This window comes from Polyergus mexicanus, unplaced genomic scaffold, assembly GCF_030449975.1.
Source record: "Polyergus mexicanus isolate NDT 795.1 unplaced genomic scaffold, iyPolMexi1.0 SCAF_8, whole genome shotgun sequence".
In the NCBI taxonomy this organism is placed as follows: domain Eukaryota; kingdom Metazoa; phylum Arthropoda; class Insecta; order Hymenoptera; family Formicidae; genus Polyergus; species Polyergus mexicanus.
The window spans coordinates 992,517-1,012,516 of NW_027223328.1; the positions used below are offsets into that span (position 1 = coordinate 992,517).

Below are 20,000 nucleotides of genomic sequence, written 5' to 3' on the forward strand. Positions count from 1 at the left end.
GAAAGTTTCCTGCATGGAAAAATATTTTAACACCTCGTTGCAATTTTCTCTGCAACGAGATGCGTTGGAAATTTTCGACCGATGCTTGATATGAGAAGTCGAGATAATGCATATTTGCCTACAATTGGCCTTTTGCATTTCTCCTCATTCTCCTTCCTCGTTTCGAGACGTTCTCTCACTTCGACTGCATTCATAATTATTCGCCATTAAGCGAATCCGAAGAGTATCCATGGAGTATCCATTTAGTCCTGCGCGTGTTAAGTGACGACAAGGACGAGCTCTCGTAACTTTCTCATCTTCTAATCGCTATGTACTTATTACGCGCTCGTTCTTCACCGCCGCATCTCCGCCATTTATCCCACTCCCATCATCATCTGCATAATTTCACAAGCGCATCTACTCGCGCAATCACGTACATCTCGCAACTAAAGTCGCTGGAGTAGTCACTCCAACTCAGTCGATCTTGCACGGCATTGAATATTAAATAAAAACTAGGATACGGAAAATTGATTTCAGATTTATGGCAGAATATGTACGTTGGCAACATTGCAACGGAGAAATGGCACGCATATGATATGATTTAAAGAATTCTCTTGTCGTTTGCACCACTCCACGCATAAATCCTATAGAGATTATTCAGGCGTTCAATCTGCGACTAGTGATTTATTTTCGCCCTTTTATCGCCTATTTCGTGAATGTCCAACGATGGCATTGAATTTCAATGCGATCTATGATGTGAAAGAAAGAGATTTTTAATTTATAGATCAGATGCGCCGTTAATGGCACATTACAATGCACAATTGGAACATATAAATAGATAATTTAATTTTTTTGCTGAATAAAAACAATTCTTCTAATATTTATTTCAAAATCTCTCTCTCTCTCTCCTCCCTCTCTTTCCTAATATACATTTGCATTATGTTTATTCTTGTATGCTTATATATTGCAAACAGAAACGTAGTATTTTATGAAAATCCGTCGTTACATTATAATCCTGTAATCCAACAAATCTACGTAAAACATTACTGTGTCGAGTAAAATTATGCAACTAGAAATGCATGGACGAGGGATTAATATATCGAGAGTACTAACGAATTTTATACAGAAAAGTAAATGAAAATAAAATGTACAAAATTTTATAAACAATAAAAATTAATTAACAAAAAATAAATATCGTTTGGTAATATAATATTAAACAGCAAACAAATATCAACTATTAATAATCAGTGCAAGTTTTGACATATTATGGAAGAATACTTTTTTTTTAAATTGTATTTTTATCAATAATTGAAAAACAATACTTTATGTTTCAAAAGTTTGTTTTGATAAAGGGCTCTCCGTATAACAAGAATAATGTCGAGTTACTGTGATAAAGTCGAACATCAATATCAAGCAATAGTTCAGTGCAAGCAATGGAGCCATCTTTAACTGTTCAAATTTGGAAACGTAAGATGACGCTATCCAACGTTCGCGCCAATATCAATGTGTAATTGTTTACGAAGATAGATCAAATGTTGGATCGTGCATATTAAACTTTCCCAACTCGATAGAGGTAATGTGAGAATGACTATAGGAATTTCTTGCATCTTGCGCAGTTCTACTAGCAGGAAATTGCGGCAAAAGTTATCGACATAATTTAAAAATGTACAGACATTGTATGAGAGTAAAATTATAGATAGTACAGAATAATAATACGGAATCTTTTCTGCTCTCTATGTTGTTTCCTTGTAACTTAAATACTTGCAAGGCAACTCGTTCTTGTTTGCAATTTCGTATATTATCTCTTTGTTTCGGTAACTCCTGCGAGGAAAAACCGGCGCGGCGGTGCCCGCAAGGAAGTTTTCACTAGCGACTCGCTGTCAACGCGAATAGAAAAGTTTTGTTTTCACGGTAAATATACGAGCAAAGTTTCATCTAATTGGTTAAGTCGTTAAGGTCACGAGTAAAATCGATGGCGACAAGACTTGGGCGCTATAAGTAGTGCAAATAGCGAATGCCCGACGAAAGAAATGAAACAAATTGCAATTGTAATAGAATGACAATTCGAAAATGTATTGATGCCAATATACATACACATACAGTAGTATGAAATCAGGGACACATGAATATAGAATAGTAGTGTTGCCATTTAATTACGATTACAAATTGATTGCTCTGTACCCAATTTAATCGTGGAAATCAATAAATATCGATGGTGATACCTTTCAGCAAATAAATTTGACAAACAGCGTGACGCAGCCAATCGTCTTATTTTATATTGCTATTTGTTATATATAAAAAAATTACAGTAATCTATTTATTGCAAAATGTGGAACACACGTACACACTCACGTACAGAAGTTCCATATATTGAGAAAGAAAACATGTTATAACAGATAAGATTATACATATTGTACATATATTTTGCATATGAACATTAGTTATTGCCAGACTAATAAACTCGCAACATGAGATTTGTAAAATTATATATCTCCAACATCATTTGATTAAATTTTTCTTCAATGCACAATCCGACCACTGTATTGCTAATTAATATCGGACATGAATCGAGCTTTCGACAGAGAAGCGTTATTCGCTCAACTACACATTAACAAGTTCATTTATGGAATTGGCAATGTATTTTACATTATTTCCAGATTCTAATTACACGTATCACCGGGACATTATTGGAATGAATTGATTGTAATTTCCACGTATAATGCAGTTTATAGTAATCATTGCGAGGTAGAGGCCAGTAATATTTTCTCTGTATGACTATATTTACATTGCTTTGTGACTCTTTGTATTTATATTTAGAATTCACTGATGCATATCATCTTGCAACGATACCGTCTGTCATTCAACATTGAATGCACCAATTAACTACAGACTGATACGATGGAAAAATTAATAAATCAATTAATCTTAACAAAAATTTTATTTATCTTATTTTTATTAAATGTTATATATACTTGTTTTTTTTTATATTCTTCGTCATTTTGCATTAATTTCTTATATTTTCGAAAAATATATTTTGACAGTGCTTTTTTTTTTAATTATCTGTATATTCTCCATTTCAAGCAACTTATCAATATATATATAATTAACAAAGAAAAAGTCAAGATACTTTCCATTTTATCAGTGATAGATCAGAGACGAAAAGAACTGTAAAATACCATACAAGGCATGGAGATAATATATGTATGTAATGAGACCATTTTTTCCATTTTCTAACAAAAGCATAATATGTAATTTGTACGATGAAGACGATTATTGTTAGTGGAAAACATTAAAATTTATTAGTATCTTTGTATATAGTAGATGTAGATGTAGATGTGGATTTAGCTGCTCCAATACATTGTTTCAATGTTGTATATTTCATCCAAGAATTATATTCTCACACATCAACAGTTACTACGATATTTTTGGTACTTTCTAAGCCACAAAAATTCGCAAACATCGTAAATTCCAGAATATACAACTTTACTCAACATGATAGGTAACATTTTACGTACAATGGTAATAATACCATCGTAGCATTTAAATCTCTAAGAAGCCGGTAATGGTAATATTACTGTTGCATGCAAATTGTAAAATTTGCAGTATTTTTATGAGACGAACAGATTTATTATTGATATAAATTATTCGCTATTTAACTGTTCTCCTTTCCTTATGTTAAAGATATATTTTACTTCGCAAACTCTATTTTTCTTTAAATAATTTTTTTTTAACATGTTATTATACTTTTAGACGATATATGTGTTTTTTAAGATTTTTATTAATTCAAAGTTTTTTCATTTTTATTACTGCAAATTATGTTGCTAATAATACGCGCTTTAATCATTGGTAAAAAATGTTTACTATTTTAAAATAAATTTGTTGTAAAATATAATATGGGAATATATTATATTATATTTTATAATATAATATATTAATTTGTTTGATATTTATTTACGCCAACTAAATAATTTATTTATTTTAGCTTCACTATGTCTTATATTCGATATTTAAAAGTAGGCCGAGATTCTTAAATAATCTGCTTAGTTATACGTGAATTTGGCGAAACGGCCATTAATTTAAAGTACTTTTTAAGTACGCGCGAGTCTTATTCTTGGTTTTTAATTTTCATAACGATATTTCGACATTCGCGCAGTCGTTATATGGTAATTGCCACACAAACTCAAAAATAGGATACGGGAAATGGTGTACTCTCATACATGGTTTGCTTTGAATGGAATGTGTGACACAAGTTTATTGAAAGGAAGTTGATCCACTATGGCGAATGTAGTCCTCGCATCAGCGAAGAGGACGCCTTGTCTGGCCATACACGCGTCTACTCCACTTTATATGCGAGATTCCTTAGTTCCGATGAGCTACTTATGTTTCGCGTGCTTTTTCCGCACATAGAAAATAATGTAAACAATAGAAACTGCAGTTTTCATCAACTTCTATCAAGTAAAGTATATCAATACGGTCGCTTATCGCACCGCTTGGAATTCACTGCGAAATAATATCGTCCACGGTATCAAGCGGTTTATATCTCTTATATTTCTTTCATTCCTTCTCTCTTTCTTTTTAACTTCCCTAACAAGGCATTTCTTGTTTAATATTACCTTTTCTTAAAGATAAAATAAAATTGAAATGTAAATTTCTCGAAATGATTTTTTAATTATATTTTTTACATCATTATATTTATTTAGAATTTTTTACCATTTTTATGAATGACTGAGTTTGCATTTCAATAAATATTCAATTAAAGCTTGCGCTGGGATATTTAATGTTAAACATTGCAAATCCTGCAATAAATAAAAAAAGAGTCTAAAAAAATTTTTGCTAAAGAGATGATTGACTTTAAGATAATCCCTTATTTAGAGAAATGACAGTGGGAGTCTTCGGGTTTTACATACGCAGATGATAGATGGAGTATAAATTTATGAATGATAAATTTGTAAATATTTAGAATGACGTAACTTGATGAAGGATGGCTTGGAAAATGTCAAAAAATGGAATCACGTTTTGGACTGCACGTATATTTGCGAGTTTCATACCTCATATTCATTGTACCGTACAATATATATATATATATATGCATAACCGTGTTACATAACTTGTATATTATGTACCTAGAGAATATATTTCTGAATGCGCAAAACAAAACGGAAGTCAGCTACGCAGTGCATTATGCCTTTCGTGATGTACCTGCGTCATTGCGTTATGCGGGAATGGCACTTCCGCTCTATCATTCGATCCTTCCGCGTGTCCTTTTCCTTCAAAATATTCCAGGAATTCCGTTACGAATTTCGGTATTCGACTGTGATTGTAAAGATAGCTTTATAGTGCCGTTATAATTAATTTCACGATTTCTCCGATTTACATACCTATTGCTTCAATAGCCTTTCGAATTTCTCGTCCGCTGTCATGTTCAGATTTTTCCGTAATGAGTTACATGAAAAATTGTACAAGTTGTTATTTCAAGATATATACTAATTGGCAGATTAATCGGATTTATGTCGAATGAGCCAAGAATTTAATTCCGCGCTTCAACGATATTTTGTAACTGGTAAAATCCGCAATGGGACTGGATAGTAATACAGCATCTTTTTGTGGCAAATAACTATTTCAATGGATATCCATAATCATTTTACTTATGTAGATATATATATATATATATATATTCAGCGAATAAAATTGTGAAAAGAAATATTATTTAAACAAAGAACTCTTATAATCTTACCTTTTTACAAACTAGAACAGAACTTAAAAATTTGCATTTTTTTCTATGATTCTTGCTTCCTATGTGAAAGTTATAAGTATGGATAAATATAGATAACATACTTTGATTTTCATTTTCGCTTTATCTAAACCATAAACTGAATATTTTCCCAAGGCAATCCGTGAAGAACAAATATCAACGTTCGTCGGATACGGTATATATATATATATATATATATATATACGGGAACGCTTGCGTTTCATTATCGATTGCATCTGTTTTAAAGCTGAATAATGTTTCCACGAACAATAAATTTTTTAACGACGCCGGTTCATTAGCAAGTACTTAAAAATGCTGGAGTTCAGCTCTCGCCTTCGATGGTATATAGCGCCTATATTCTTTCTGCCGCTGACAGAGAAATTAAGTAGGGCGTGGGAAAAAAAAGTTAATAAATGGTCACGCAAGGTTCAGCCAGAGCTGGAGTATAAAGCAGAATGGCGTTACTAGATTACGAATCAACGTTATATACTTGATATATAACATATCTTCCTGAGAAACAAATTTAGTTGTTGACAATATGATGCACTGACAGTCCAATTATTAAGTATAACGGGATTTTATCGTCCTCCTATGTTCGCAAATGAAGATTTTATGGTGCGTTATATACGAGTACGTACATACAATATATTATTGTGACCATTTATTAGTTTATACCTCGGAATAATAATGACAATCGATATATATGAGCTTTTGATATCCATTTGTTTCTAAATATGTTTGAAAAATGTTTATTGTTCAAAAATATATAAGAGATCTACAAAAAAAAATTAATTTATATAACATATACATTTATATATAAATGTTATATATAATGTATATAAATATACATTTTCGTATTTAATATAAATGTATTTACATATATATAAATTAAATCGGCATTTCTCATTAGTTAAATATGAATGAGATTGCATAAATATCTCAATTAAAATTTTTAATCAAATTTTATATATAACTAGTATGTGTGCACACAAAATCTTTTATTTTATGTGTTTTTCTTCTGCAAGTTGTTATTGCAACGTTCTACTCACTTTAAAATAAAATAAATACGTTCTCGATATATTTATATATGTTCCAACATCGTTTCACGCCGTACGATCGAAGAGCCAAAGTGCGAACTCGAGGAAGGCGCCGTGTATATTGATGCGCGAGGCGATAATTCGTCGCGTTCCAAGCACATTTAACGGCGGGGAGATCCACCGGAGTCAATTCTCTAGAATAAATCACCGAAAACCAACGAGCGCTGGCAGTCCAAATCGTGTCCATTCATCACAATCGACAGAGACCAGCGCTATTTTCACGAATATGTCGATCTCCGCCCAATTATCGCAAACACTCCTACTCTCCTACTGCTCCTTTTACGTTTTACAAGGAAATATATCGAAAAACGCGTTTCTCGTATGCTTTTATACAATCATTCCTTTGTAAACAGGAAAAATCGTTGAAACAGTTTGAAAAAGAGCGTAAAAAAAGCGCCTGCGTTATCTGACAATAGTGACTGACAATAAGAGGATAATCCAATATAGTCATCGGACATATCCATATGGTCGCAATGTATTGTACTAGACCCCCCCCCCCCCCAAAGCGACTAATGTTGTAACAATCGCTCTACATCCTTGTACCTAGCGATTGGGTCTTGACAACAGGGGTGTGTTAATTGGCAGGTACCTGTATAGTCAACGATTTTCTCTCTCTCTCTCTCTCTCTCTCTCTCTCTCTCTCTCTCTCTATCTCTCTTCTTCTCTCTATGGGCATTAATAATTGAAAATGATATTCCCATAGGCATTATTTCTCCCAAAGCATAAATTCAACAAATGATTCATATCTTCATTGTCCATTTCAATATATATAACTACTTTAATACTTCAATATAACTACTTTAATTAATTATTCGATATTTTGATCCCGTGATTCTAAATAATAATCTAATTGTATTTATATTAAATGCATGAGTTTAAAAAAGAAGTCTTGCAACATTTTATCAGCTTGTATTTCATTCAGATTTCGACATTATCTGTTTTTCTTAATCGGTTTTGCGGGCAATAGTTTGTTATGTAAAAATATTATCGACGAATATATGTTAATACAATATCGCAAAATTGTTTTTGACGAACAATAAGACAAATTTGATAATTATTGGGTCATACACAATGTGTACTGTAACGTTAAAAATAATGATATTATGCAATGTCAACGATTGAATTAAAGATTATTTTTTACGGATAACTGTAATATTTTAAATAACTGTTTTATTGTATTTTTTTAAATATCTTTCCATCAATAAATACATATCTAACGCAGCAAAAAAAATCTAGGAACTATTTTTTTAGTATATAAATATTAACAATTTTAAAACCGCAATTTAAAATATACCGCAGCACGAAAAAGTCATATAATATTAGATCTTTCAAAATATTATTGTATATTTCTTTCATACTCTTTGAACAATTTTAAGTCGATTTTTTCTTAATGAAAATTTTATTAAATATCTTTTGATGTAACTTTCTACAAGTTATTATCTTACAATATTAAATATCTTAGTATCGTAAAATTAAAATTCGTTAAATTCTAATTCAGCCAAAGTTTAAAATTATAAGAAGTGCAACACTTTTTTATCTATTTTTAGAAATTAATTTTTATTAGAATCACTTATTTTCAATTATTTATAATTTGAAATTTATAAGTTTTACAATCAATTTAAATAATAAATAAAAAAGGGCGCCTCTTTTAAGACCAACTAAAATGTTAATTTTAAAAAATATATCAAAAGATTCGCGAAAATTGTAGAATGTCTTGAAATAATAGTCTTAGGATCACATTGTATAGATTTTAATTTAATAATTCTCCAATCTAAAATGATTTCTCAGACAGCAGATTTACGTATAATTGAATTTTAATTTGCCTTGGAAGAGAAATATCCTTGCAGGAATAACCGCGGATATCCTGTCGCTAAACGATAATTGAATCGGATTTTCGAATCTCGCGATTAAGTCAGTTCCCTCGTCGATTTGGCGCTTTTTTTCACCCATATTTTTCGAAGAAAAATTATTTTATATTCGTAAAAGTGACATATATTTCTCACGCATTAAGATCACGATTATAGACGGCAATTGATATCAGTAGCGTAAATAATATCTGACGAGCACATCGGATGAATTTTATCACACCAATATTATTTAGCAACATCCATCCGAGCCATTTGTTCAACTTTGGCGGAAGAAGAATGATTATAAATTTTAACACGGAACGTATATGTACCACAATTGAAGCAACCCACAGTCGCGGTTTACCGCATCCACCCCTTTCACCCCCTTCTATTCCTCTTGATATTGCAGACCGATGAATTGGCTTCCGGAGTACGAATGATGCCAGAGCCACGGATACATCGCACTTCAATTTGCATCGAGTAATATTATTTTATCCCCGAATTCAAGAACCAACTTGCATATGCTTGCGCGCCCGAGTACGTATTAATATCTAAAATGAAATTGCAATAACCTTCTCGCTATTATCAAATAAAAATCGAAACTTTTTGATATATATATACATATATATATAGGACATTTATCATATCTCTAAATTTCTTTTTTCATCTAAATGTATATAAAAATATTATGAAGACATATTATAGGAGCCAAATATGTATTATTACTCCAACTTATTATTATACGTTAATTAATTTAATTTTAAACTTTAATTATATATCCAGCATTCTAATATACAATAAAATAATTGACAGATGTTTTCACAGAGTTTGCGATTGATATTTTTCTCTCGTTACGCAGGATATCCCGCGTGCTGCCATTTCGTATGTCAAAATCGCAGCAGCTCTACACTTTGCGAGATAGTTTCGAGTGTCTGCTAAAGCTATGTGTAACTGTGACAGACATATACCTAACAATATTATGTATTATGACGTTCTGAAATTATGATAATGAGACGTTTCCCGAATGAAAAGATTTCAAGTACGCAACGTAGAATTTATGATGAGTATGTATGTAATGGTTTCTTTGATACTCGTATGTATTGTCGAGAAATCTTGAAGAAAAGAATTCCACTATAAAAATAAACGATATTGCAACGTATATAGCGTAATTGCAATAAGTTATACGATAGATTCTTCAATTCTGATAGATTGCTAAAAAAAAAAAAAAAAAAAATTTAATGGACACTGCTACCTCTTCCCTGGTAGTTCCGTGGCTGGTCTTAATTAATGAATATCCGATGGCGCTAATGTAATTAACGGCATTTGATTAACGGCATTGTGAACAAATAGTATCTAAATAATCGCTACGATCGTTTTCGTTTTCTTTGAATTGGCTACGTAACTGTGCTTATTCTGACCAGATGGTGCGGCAAATAGGCAAAAATACAGCCGTGTAATCGTATTAAGATTAATTCATTATTTATGCTTTATAACAGTTCTATCTTTTCTATTTCAACGATTATCTTGTTCTTTTATATTTTCTCACTTTTCGTGACAAATCGCCAGTTGATAGCTACAAAACCTAGAATTCTTACTTGAGCCGTATTAAATATCGAGATTAATAGAAAAATATTTCAAATATAATGTAAAGCATATTTACAGATATTTTTTCTCGCCTGAAACGCGACTTATATGCATACATATTATAGCGAATAATTTGTCTTTGAGTTTATCATCTTTCTTTATATTTCGTTCTATTTGCAGTGTATCTGAAATATGTTTTTTCCATGTGCGATTTGCATACAAAGTAGACGCGCGAGAAAGGAGAAATAGAGACGTGTCATTGCTATCAACTGGGTCGTAGATGACGAGTTTGGCCGCGTTTCAGGTGAACGAGTACTATCCTTGGACAAAGTGCTCGTACGTAACCCCTTCGAGGATCCTTTACGTCTGTGAACAAAGCGTTTCCATGATCCCATATGAATATCACGTGTGACAATATACGCTGATTTATCTTATGCATAATTTGCAGAAAGTTTTCAGAGTGATCGATGCAGAAAATATTTTTTCAAATTGAATTAAAATAAGACGAGAGATATATTTAAACGATTGCTCTTTTATTAAATTACATCTTATATATGGAAGTTTTTGCAGAAGTATAAATTTTGGCAAAGAAGCGATATTATCCGCGACAGAGTAACGTACAATTCTCAAACTAGAGTTCGCAGCGCAAGCAAGTCAAATTTGCCCGAGACAATTTCGGAGATCGTAACAGATTAAGCTTTAAGCTTGATCGGCCGACAACTAGAACTCACTATCCAAATACTGTTATTGAACTACAACCGCAGTTACGATCGTCATAGTAACATGTAACGCGGAAAGCTAAAGCGTTTTAGTAAATAATAAGTTTAGTAAATATCAAGATTAATACTTGAACTTTGGAGCTTCTAATATTAGACGTCAGAAAGATTCGACTACATGAATAAATCCGTTTTACAAGATAAGCAAGATTTAAAATATTCATGATCTGTATACAGCGGCATACAACCATAACTTTTATTAAGATTTCGTTTGGTTATCTTAATATTTTACATTTTATTTAAAAAATGACATATAGTTAGAATAAAAAATTATTTACCTACTAAACTTAAAAAGAAAGTGTTTACTAATTTCTAATTACTAAATAAACTAATGTTTTGATTAAAGCGATAAATAAGTTTCAGTCATTAGTTTTCAATACTTGAAATCAGTTTCGAGTGTTATCTGCCATTTTTTACATATGCTCCGCGAAAAATTATTATGTATTCAACATATAGTCGACGTAAATATCGTAGAGCACTTTTCTTTTAGCCAGTTTATTTATATGTATGTCAAGTGCATACAAATCTTTTTTACTATATAAGATATTTCTATTAATAACTTCAAAAAGTTATAAAAAGCTATCAAATTATAAAAGATTGTATACTTTTTTAATGTAATATTGCATATAAAATAGATCTTTTGGGAGACATTATTTTTTACAGCTATAATATCACATATAGTACAAGATATCAACCATTCTTTAATAATATTCTATCCATGTGATATGAGAAAGCAAAAATAACTATATATATATTTAGCAATAAAATATTTTTGACTAGGAAAAAAATAAGATATGCAGCAAACGTGATGTTTATAAGTGCATTTATCAATATGCGTTTTGTAAAGTAGAAAGCGATCATTTATTTGTTTATCATGTATGCTATCCCGTTATTAAAATCAGAATTTACATTTGAATTTTAATGAAAGTCGATAATTTAAATGTAAATTAAACTGCATATTTTACGCTCTTTCAGTTTAATAGCAACGCCTGTATTTATACATATTGCTACTTATACGATATACGTTTTCCATGTGAAAAATATTGCGTGTGTATAATATGGCATTTCATGTAGTGTCTCTAAATAATTGACAAAAAGAGATAATTGCATGTGATATAAAAAATTATATGTAGCATATATTTTCTCAAAAAGTATATAACTTTTTCCTTAATATATTCAATATGTGCAATATGTAAAACAATTTTTTTATATGTACACGATATGACCATGTAACAATCTGAAAAAAGTGATGCTTTTTTTATCGATAACGAGATTCAATATTCATATTTAGATCACGTTTTGCATAAAGGACATAATCAGCAATCAAAATTTGATTGTTTGCTTCCTTTTTTCACAATTTGAATCATCATTTTATTTATGAGACAGCATCGCAAAAGTAAACTACATGACTAACGAACTATCAAAATTCTTTTTATGAATAAAATGTATTTGCATATAACAAGAATATCCCTTATTATCATGGGAACTATTATAATTAAAAAGTGGCGTGTAATTCAACATCAAATATGGAAAGCAGGTTTCTCTCTATTATATGTTTCTCTGATAATGGCGAATTGATTATATATTTTGCTATATGAAAAATAGTGACGCTAGTAGTTTAATTTGCAATTTTATTTTGCGATCTGTTTCAGGCACTCTTACAAGCGCACGATGTTGCCGGCCACGAGGTCTACGGCGAGGAAGCCACCAGAGTAACACCACCGCCGCTTCTCACGTATTTAAATGGTGGCGACGACCTCGAAGGACAAAACGGTGATTTAGACGAGAAAATCACTCGCGTCAGACTGGTGCAGTTTCAGAAGAACACGGATGAGCCGATGGTGAGTTGTACTTCAAAGCATCTGTAATTGCAGAAACGTGCCTTTTCGACAATACGAGACGGCGTTTTAAAACGGCATTTAATTTTACGGCAGTATATGAAATTTACTTGCAATCTCTCTTTTTCTTTCTCTCTCTGCGACATGATTTTTACGTGAAATAACATCAATATGTATAGATATATGCATTTGTTAAAGAAAAATGCTATTCATAATTTTCAGCGAAAGAATAAAATATACAAATGTTGAATTAAAATATATTATATTGTATTAAAAGATTTGTGTCGAAAATATTATTTCATGTTGTGAGACAAATAAAAAAAAAAATACAATAGACTATTCACAATATCACATATTTTGTAAACGGTAAATGCTAAATTTTTATATGCAGTACGAAATAAACAATTGGATATTATCATAGAAATTTTAATTTTAAATTTGCATTATTATTTGCTATATATGCGGCTTAACGTAGCATTAACATTCAGAAACACATCGCAAAAAAAAAATTTCATATCTGCTTATCGCTAACATTCTTTGCATTTACTGCTTTTATTTTATTTCGTATGGTTCTGTCACATTTTAGGGAATCACACTAAAAATGAATGAGGATGGACAATGCTTTGTTGCACGGATTATGCATGGTGGGATGATCCATAGACAAGCCACTCTTCATGTTGGTGACGAGATCAGAGAAATCAATGGTATACCAGTTCAGAATCAATCCGTTAATGCCTTGCAAAAGATTCTGGTAAGTATTATCATAAAATTACCCTCACAATCGCGGGTGAAATTTAAAAAATACAAAACTCTTTATTCTAAACTGGATTATAAATATAATTTGATGTTCCTTTGAAAAAAAAAAAAAAAGACATATTATAACTGATATAAATTTTAATTGTAAATTTAACAAAAGTTATATTTTGAAGCAACATTATTATTCGATATTATTTTATTATTGAAAAACATAATTTTTTTTCTTTATCCATTATACATCCAAAAAACAAATCTCGAGTCTGTCCCCCTCGTTTTTATTTAAATAAATCATTACTTTTGCTTTCTCATAGACATAATATCTAAAGAGTCGATCTCTTTTGACTGTTACAGCGGGAGGCACGAGGATCTGTAACTTTCAAGATCGTGCCGTCGTACAGGAGCGCGCCGCCCCCCTGCGAGGTACAAGTAAGACCCAACACCCAAACCCATTCCCAAAACACTATCGCGTCTAGTAAGCCCGCATCATCCGCGACCTCCACGGGCGTTAGCTCTGGTGGAGGTGGTGCGAACAAATCCGGGAAATCGGTGAAAACCTCTGCAGCTACCACGAGCAAAGAGAAGACGTCTAAAGCGTCAAAATCTTCCAAGTCTAAGAGCGCTTCCTCGTCTACCGAGAGCACGCCTAGACGTCGTTTAAACCCATTATCGGCCCTACGGTCGCGAAAATCTTAAGACGTTTAATTTTGATCTCAAGTAGTTTACCCGATTGGATCGCGTATTTATAGAATCGTCAAAAATATATTCGTTTCAAGACATAATTGAGAGCTGGATTTCCCATAGAATAAATTTATGCCTTCTTCCGATGATACTGCTAAATTTATCGAGCGAACTTGATTTACGAACTTAAGCCTTATAGAGTAGGTAGTTTGTAGCTTTAATAAGTAATTATGCATGTAGGTAGCAGATAATTAGGCTTTTTTCAATACGCTTTATTAGCGAATACACTACTCATATAATGATTTCGCAAATTTCTATAATATCATCATGATACTTTATTAGAGATAAATGTGCAATATTAAAAATATAATTTATATATTTAAACTTTTAAATGTGTCGAATCAAAATATTTATTTATTTATTTATTTATGATTTACTAATTTATTTTTTGAGAGATTATTTACACAAGCATATTTATAATTTTTAATTTTTAATTTACTATTTATTGATTTATATAAATTAATAATTAGATTGTAAACAAATTGTAATCAAATATATATTCATTATAAAATTAAACTTACGATTAATTCTCTAATCAAGCATTATAATATTATGTTTCTTGTATGTTATTATTGATTATAACCTAGAGACATGCTTCGAAGCGTGATCTATGAATCGCTTCTTAAATAGTTTGTCTTACAATTAGTTTCTCTCACGATCTTCTGATCTAACAAGAGAAACTTTAAAAATCCTGATAGAGCTCTCTTATAATAATAAACAGCTAATAAAATTTCCGCTACATTATATATACTATGTATGCAAATTATTACGTATAATTATACATAAAAAAAGAATTCAAGAATTTCATTTAATTAGATGATTCGAACTTTACACGACTAGCTTTTGTAATGAAATATTGCTCCATATTTCGCTTTATATAAGTTGGATTCGTACTCTACGTATAATACCAAGTACTTGGAAGAACTCATGTGAAGTGCGAGAAATCTCTGCCTATTATTCGTTTCGCGATTAGGAAAGTTTTGAGTACGATTACGAACAGAGGGATATGCGATTAGTTTCTCAATAGTTCGTAGTTTGTATACAGTTTCCTGCGTAATTCCATCCAAGGTAGACCACGGAGTTTACAAGAAGTTTGCAGGAGAAGACAGTTAATAGTGTCCATTATGGATAATCACATATAGGATAATCCACTATTAGAAAAAAATTTTCGCGTTATGTAATTGATAATAAAAAATAATGTATCAACATGGACGTTTTTATGGGAAATTTGGAATTATTTTAGAAACTCTTATTAATAAATTGGTGAATTTTCAGCCGGAATTAAGCAAAGTTTGCGTGAACTTTATATAAGAGTAATATTATGAAAAACAATTAAGTGAAATATATTCTCTTGACATGTTTTATATAATGTATACTCGTAAAGTATTGTATATTCTTTTGACATGTTTTAATATACAGTTGCTATTCCTATAATATATATATATATATAAAACACATATATAGAGTGAGCTTTTAAAAATAAGTTAATTAATATTCTTTGATGATTTTAATATCAATTATTAATAACTAAACATAATAAATAAATTAATGGTATATTATGATAATGGTGATAAATTTAATTCTTATATATTACTATATAAATACTTTTACTACATCTTCGCACAGAACAAAATATAATTTTGATGCATGTGTCAAAATTCCTTTTTTTAAAATTTTTTTTAAACATATAACGAGCAAGAGAATATTTACCTATCGATGTCCTAAGTTATCTTAGAATCTCAGGTAACTTGGGACATAGTTTCACTACTAATCTTCGTTAACATTGATGGAAGAAAATTGATATTTGGTGGTTTATATGCGCCAGCTTACGCGCAATATTCTCGAATAGTTGAATATATTCGGTGACAAATTTTGATAGTTCAACGTTTGGCCGTATTTAGAGTTTCTAATAATTAGAGAACGAGTTCTCTCCAAAGGAATAAGTTCTTGAAGAATGAAACGTTAAATTCTTAGAGCGACTTCTTTTTTTTGTGATTATAAATATTTGCGGTTTGAATGAATCGTGCAATTACAATGATTCTGAGCAGCATAATAGAATTTATAAAATTTTATCTTTCTTTTCGGATCATAGTACAGTCATAGAGCGCAGGTAAACTTCATTTACTTTTTTCACGATGTCAATAAATTCGTTTCGGCTGAACAGTTTTTTATTTTTGATTTATAATACGATCAGGCAAAATCGGATAAAAAAGTTATAAACTGGGTTTGTTTACTGAAACTTTAAACAACGCTTTTTCAAAAATTGTCAACCTGACAATTTTAGAAATATAAAAATGAACGATATTGTTCAATGCTTGAATGACTTTTATTACACTTAAATTTTGTTTGTTCAATTCTAATGAGATTTGTAAATTTTCATATTAACATTGATTTATAAATTGATGAATAACGATTCTTGATCAAGTTTATGGAATTTTTGAAATAAAAGTATCTCTTGTGAGAATTAGTTTATATGTATTTAATAAAAGATTCGTACAATTTATAATTTATGAAATAATGATATACTCTTTTGAGATTTCTTATAAGATTATTATTTTTAATGTTCATTCAATTAGCAAATTTTTAACTCAAATTTTTATAAAACGGATAATTTATTGGAGATATTTAAATAAACACTTCGTCTCACATATCGCTTTTTATTACGTTCCATTAATTACTTCAAGATAGGATTTCAAGCAATAACGCAAAACGTGTGTAATTGGTATTAGTGGAAGTAAAAACGAGATCACATTCAAAGCGTAATAATTTTAACGTTAAATCAGAGCTTAATCGTGTTAACCGTCTAAACCGTTGCACGAAATATCATCCATTCTCTAAGAATTGTACAATATATTGAAATAAATGCGCTGTTCAACAAATATGTCTTGAATGTGATCAATACTTGCAGAGGTTTTCACCAGAGTTATACCCGTAGTATAAGATACACATATGCATAACAATATATATGAAATGATATTCTTTTTAATTAATTATTTATTGTTTTACAAAAAAAGAATTCAGATATAACTAATACTGCTTGATGTACCGAGAAATACTAATAAGTATTTACGCCACGATCGTTTTTATAACAGAAAACATTATTTTCTATTCTTTTATATATCTCGCTGTCTTTTTCAATACGCAAGCAGTGCTACGCAAGACAAAGATTTCTTTCAGCTAAATCCAATAAAATTAAATTGAGAGAACAGTTTTTTTTTCCGGATCAGAATTTTATTAGGTACAGCTGCTTTTATGTTGTTGCAAATTTAATTTTAAATACGTGAAATGAGTGCTTCTTCAATCAATCTACGAGATTGATGAGACACTTGACGGAGTAAACGATTTTATGTTGCAATATTTGCAATGTTCTTGCAATATTTTCATAGGTCACAATTCTGCGAGTCGAGAATAATTCGTGCCTCGAGAGCACGTTGTACATAATTTACTTTCATGAACTTGTCAAAGGTCCGTACAATATGCAGTTACATGTACAGCTCTTTAAATGGATGTACAATACACCCTTCTTCGCGTGTTCACATGTACAAAGAATGTTCGCCTTCAAATTGCTTATCCCAAACTGCATTGCGATGCAGTATAATGGGCGTCCTACAATTGTTGCGATTGTACGGCAACAGGACATACGCTAGTCTCGCATGATATATAATATTCTCTTTCTTCTCTAGGTTTATATAGCGCTTGCAATACGCAAGCATCGCATATAAGAGTGCTCTGATATTGACGGTAGATTTGACAAAAAAATATAAAAATTTGATATTTTACAAGGAATATAATTATTTATTTTATTTAATCGTCATTGCAACAAATGCGTTCCTTTGACGATATAATTTCACGAGACCGAAATTTTGCCAATTGTAACGTCGATCTTACAGCACTGCGCATATGTTTCATATAATTGATTGTCCCTGCACTGACCCGTACTCAAAGTTCACATTAATGTCATGAACATTAATTCTGTAATGAGATAAAGCGTAACTGATGACCTATTCTGATAGTATTAACGTAAGAAGATGACGCTCGCTTAACTGAAATTATTCGGATTAATGTTGCAAGTGTCAAAATTGCTAGAATTGGACATGATTTCGTCGACTAACGTGAATTTTGTGAATTATGGGCCAGTATGATGCTCGCCTATATTGCGAGATCCAAGTAATTGAATAATTAATGCTATTAATGGGACGATATTGTTAGAAAATAATTTATGTGATATCCACACACATATATATTAGAAATATATATATATATATATATATATATATATATATATATATATATATATTATAATCTATATCTCTATAAGGCAAGGTCGGTACGAGCGGTGTAACAAAACGCTTTAGTCGGCGCTTTCGAGTTCACGGAGCGTGCATGTTTCTTTTTCGCTCTTTTTCCCCGGTTTCTCTCTCTCTCTCTCTCTCTCTCTCTCTCTCTCTCTCTCTCTCTTTCTCTCTTTTTTTCTCAAGCTCATTCTCTTGTTCCCTCTTTCTCTCATTCTTTCGTAATTTTGTTCTTCACTTTCACTCTACCTCTCCGTATCTCTAATTTTATTTTACGACGTTTGAGTCAAAAACAATATCTCGTTATTGATAGTAAGATAGTTTACTTTTTACGGGGAAAAGAAGAATACGAGGAATGCACACTTTCGTTTCCACATGTGTTGGAATGTTGTTTGTGTTTTTGTCATATAAGGAAGCTTTTGTTACACCCCTCATTATACCCTCACCTGCATGAAGGACATTTTTGCGAACTGATGCTTTTCTTTTTGGCCAATGTAGCCCTTTGCATCATAAATGCATACACGTAAGGCTATGTAAATCGATCGATGGGTTTTTAGTCGAGATTGCAAAACTCTCTGGGTCGTTCGTTAATCATCATTTTGCACGAACTCACTCGCGATTGTGTAGATAACGCGCAAGCCTGGTAGCAGTGTGATTTAATCTCTTTTTTTTTTTTTTTTTTTTTGACTTTGTTTTATTGGCCAATCGTATCGCCTCGTAATTATTGGACTGTCCGAACAGAGACGAACAATACATGCTGATTTAGAGATATCCGTTTCACTACATCCGTATAAGTTTTTTTCCTCATCACATTTTAAAATTATAAAATGATTAATGTATTCTCTTTCCGGATAAATTCTATTCTCGAGAAAAAAAGGATCTGTACACCCTCCTAACAATTCCCTTTGCAAAATTATTGAGTACAAATGTTTAACACGTGCAAAAATTTTCGTACATGCAGTTGAGGGGTAGATTGCAAATAATGTCGTCTATTCCAGTTTAGATGAAATAGATCGTTGTTTAATACAATATAAGCGCCGCGATTTGATTTTACTTCCGGAGAGATCTAAACAGCGGGGGCGCCATTACTATTAATAAAATCTTCAAGATATCTCTCTAATAAATGTCAGTAAAACACACACTAATGGCTTCAAATAAGGCACTTCCCTCTTTTTCCGTACTTGAATCAACGGACATTATTTTCGACGTATTCTGTACCTGAAAAAAAAAAAAAAAAAAAAAAAAAAAAAATTGCGAATCTATTCTAGAAATGTTGCGACGTCGAACAATGACGATGATCCTTAAAAGCTTCTAGTCTCTCATTGTGTGTAAATATTTTAG

General features: G+C 31.1%; 1 protein-coding gene across 13 annotated transcripts in view; it reads left to right on the forward strand.

The window, feature by feature from the left end:
* Cask (peripheral plasma membrane protein CASK) overlaps positions 1-20,000 on the forward strand; it is a 168,264-nt gene that overhangs the window by 129,674 nt on the left and 18,590 nt on the right. For 9 of the 13 annotated variants that reach the window (XM_070300667.1, XM_070300669.1, XM_070300664.1 and 6 more), the window contains 3 exons: positions 12,688-12,876; positions 13,460-13,624; positions 13,981-14,055. In XM_070300667.1, coding sequence (XP_070156768.1) covers positions 12,688-12,876; positions 13,460-13,624; positions 13,981-14,055 — 429 coding nt within the window. The remainder of the gene's footprint in view (positions 1-12,687; positions 12,877-13,459; positions 13,625-13,980; positions 14,056-20,000) is intronic. The other 4 variants (XM_070300666.1, XM_070300671.1, XM_070300674.1 and 1 more) reach the window with 1 other exon arrangement.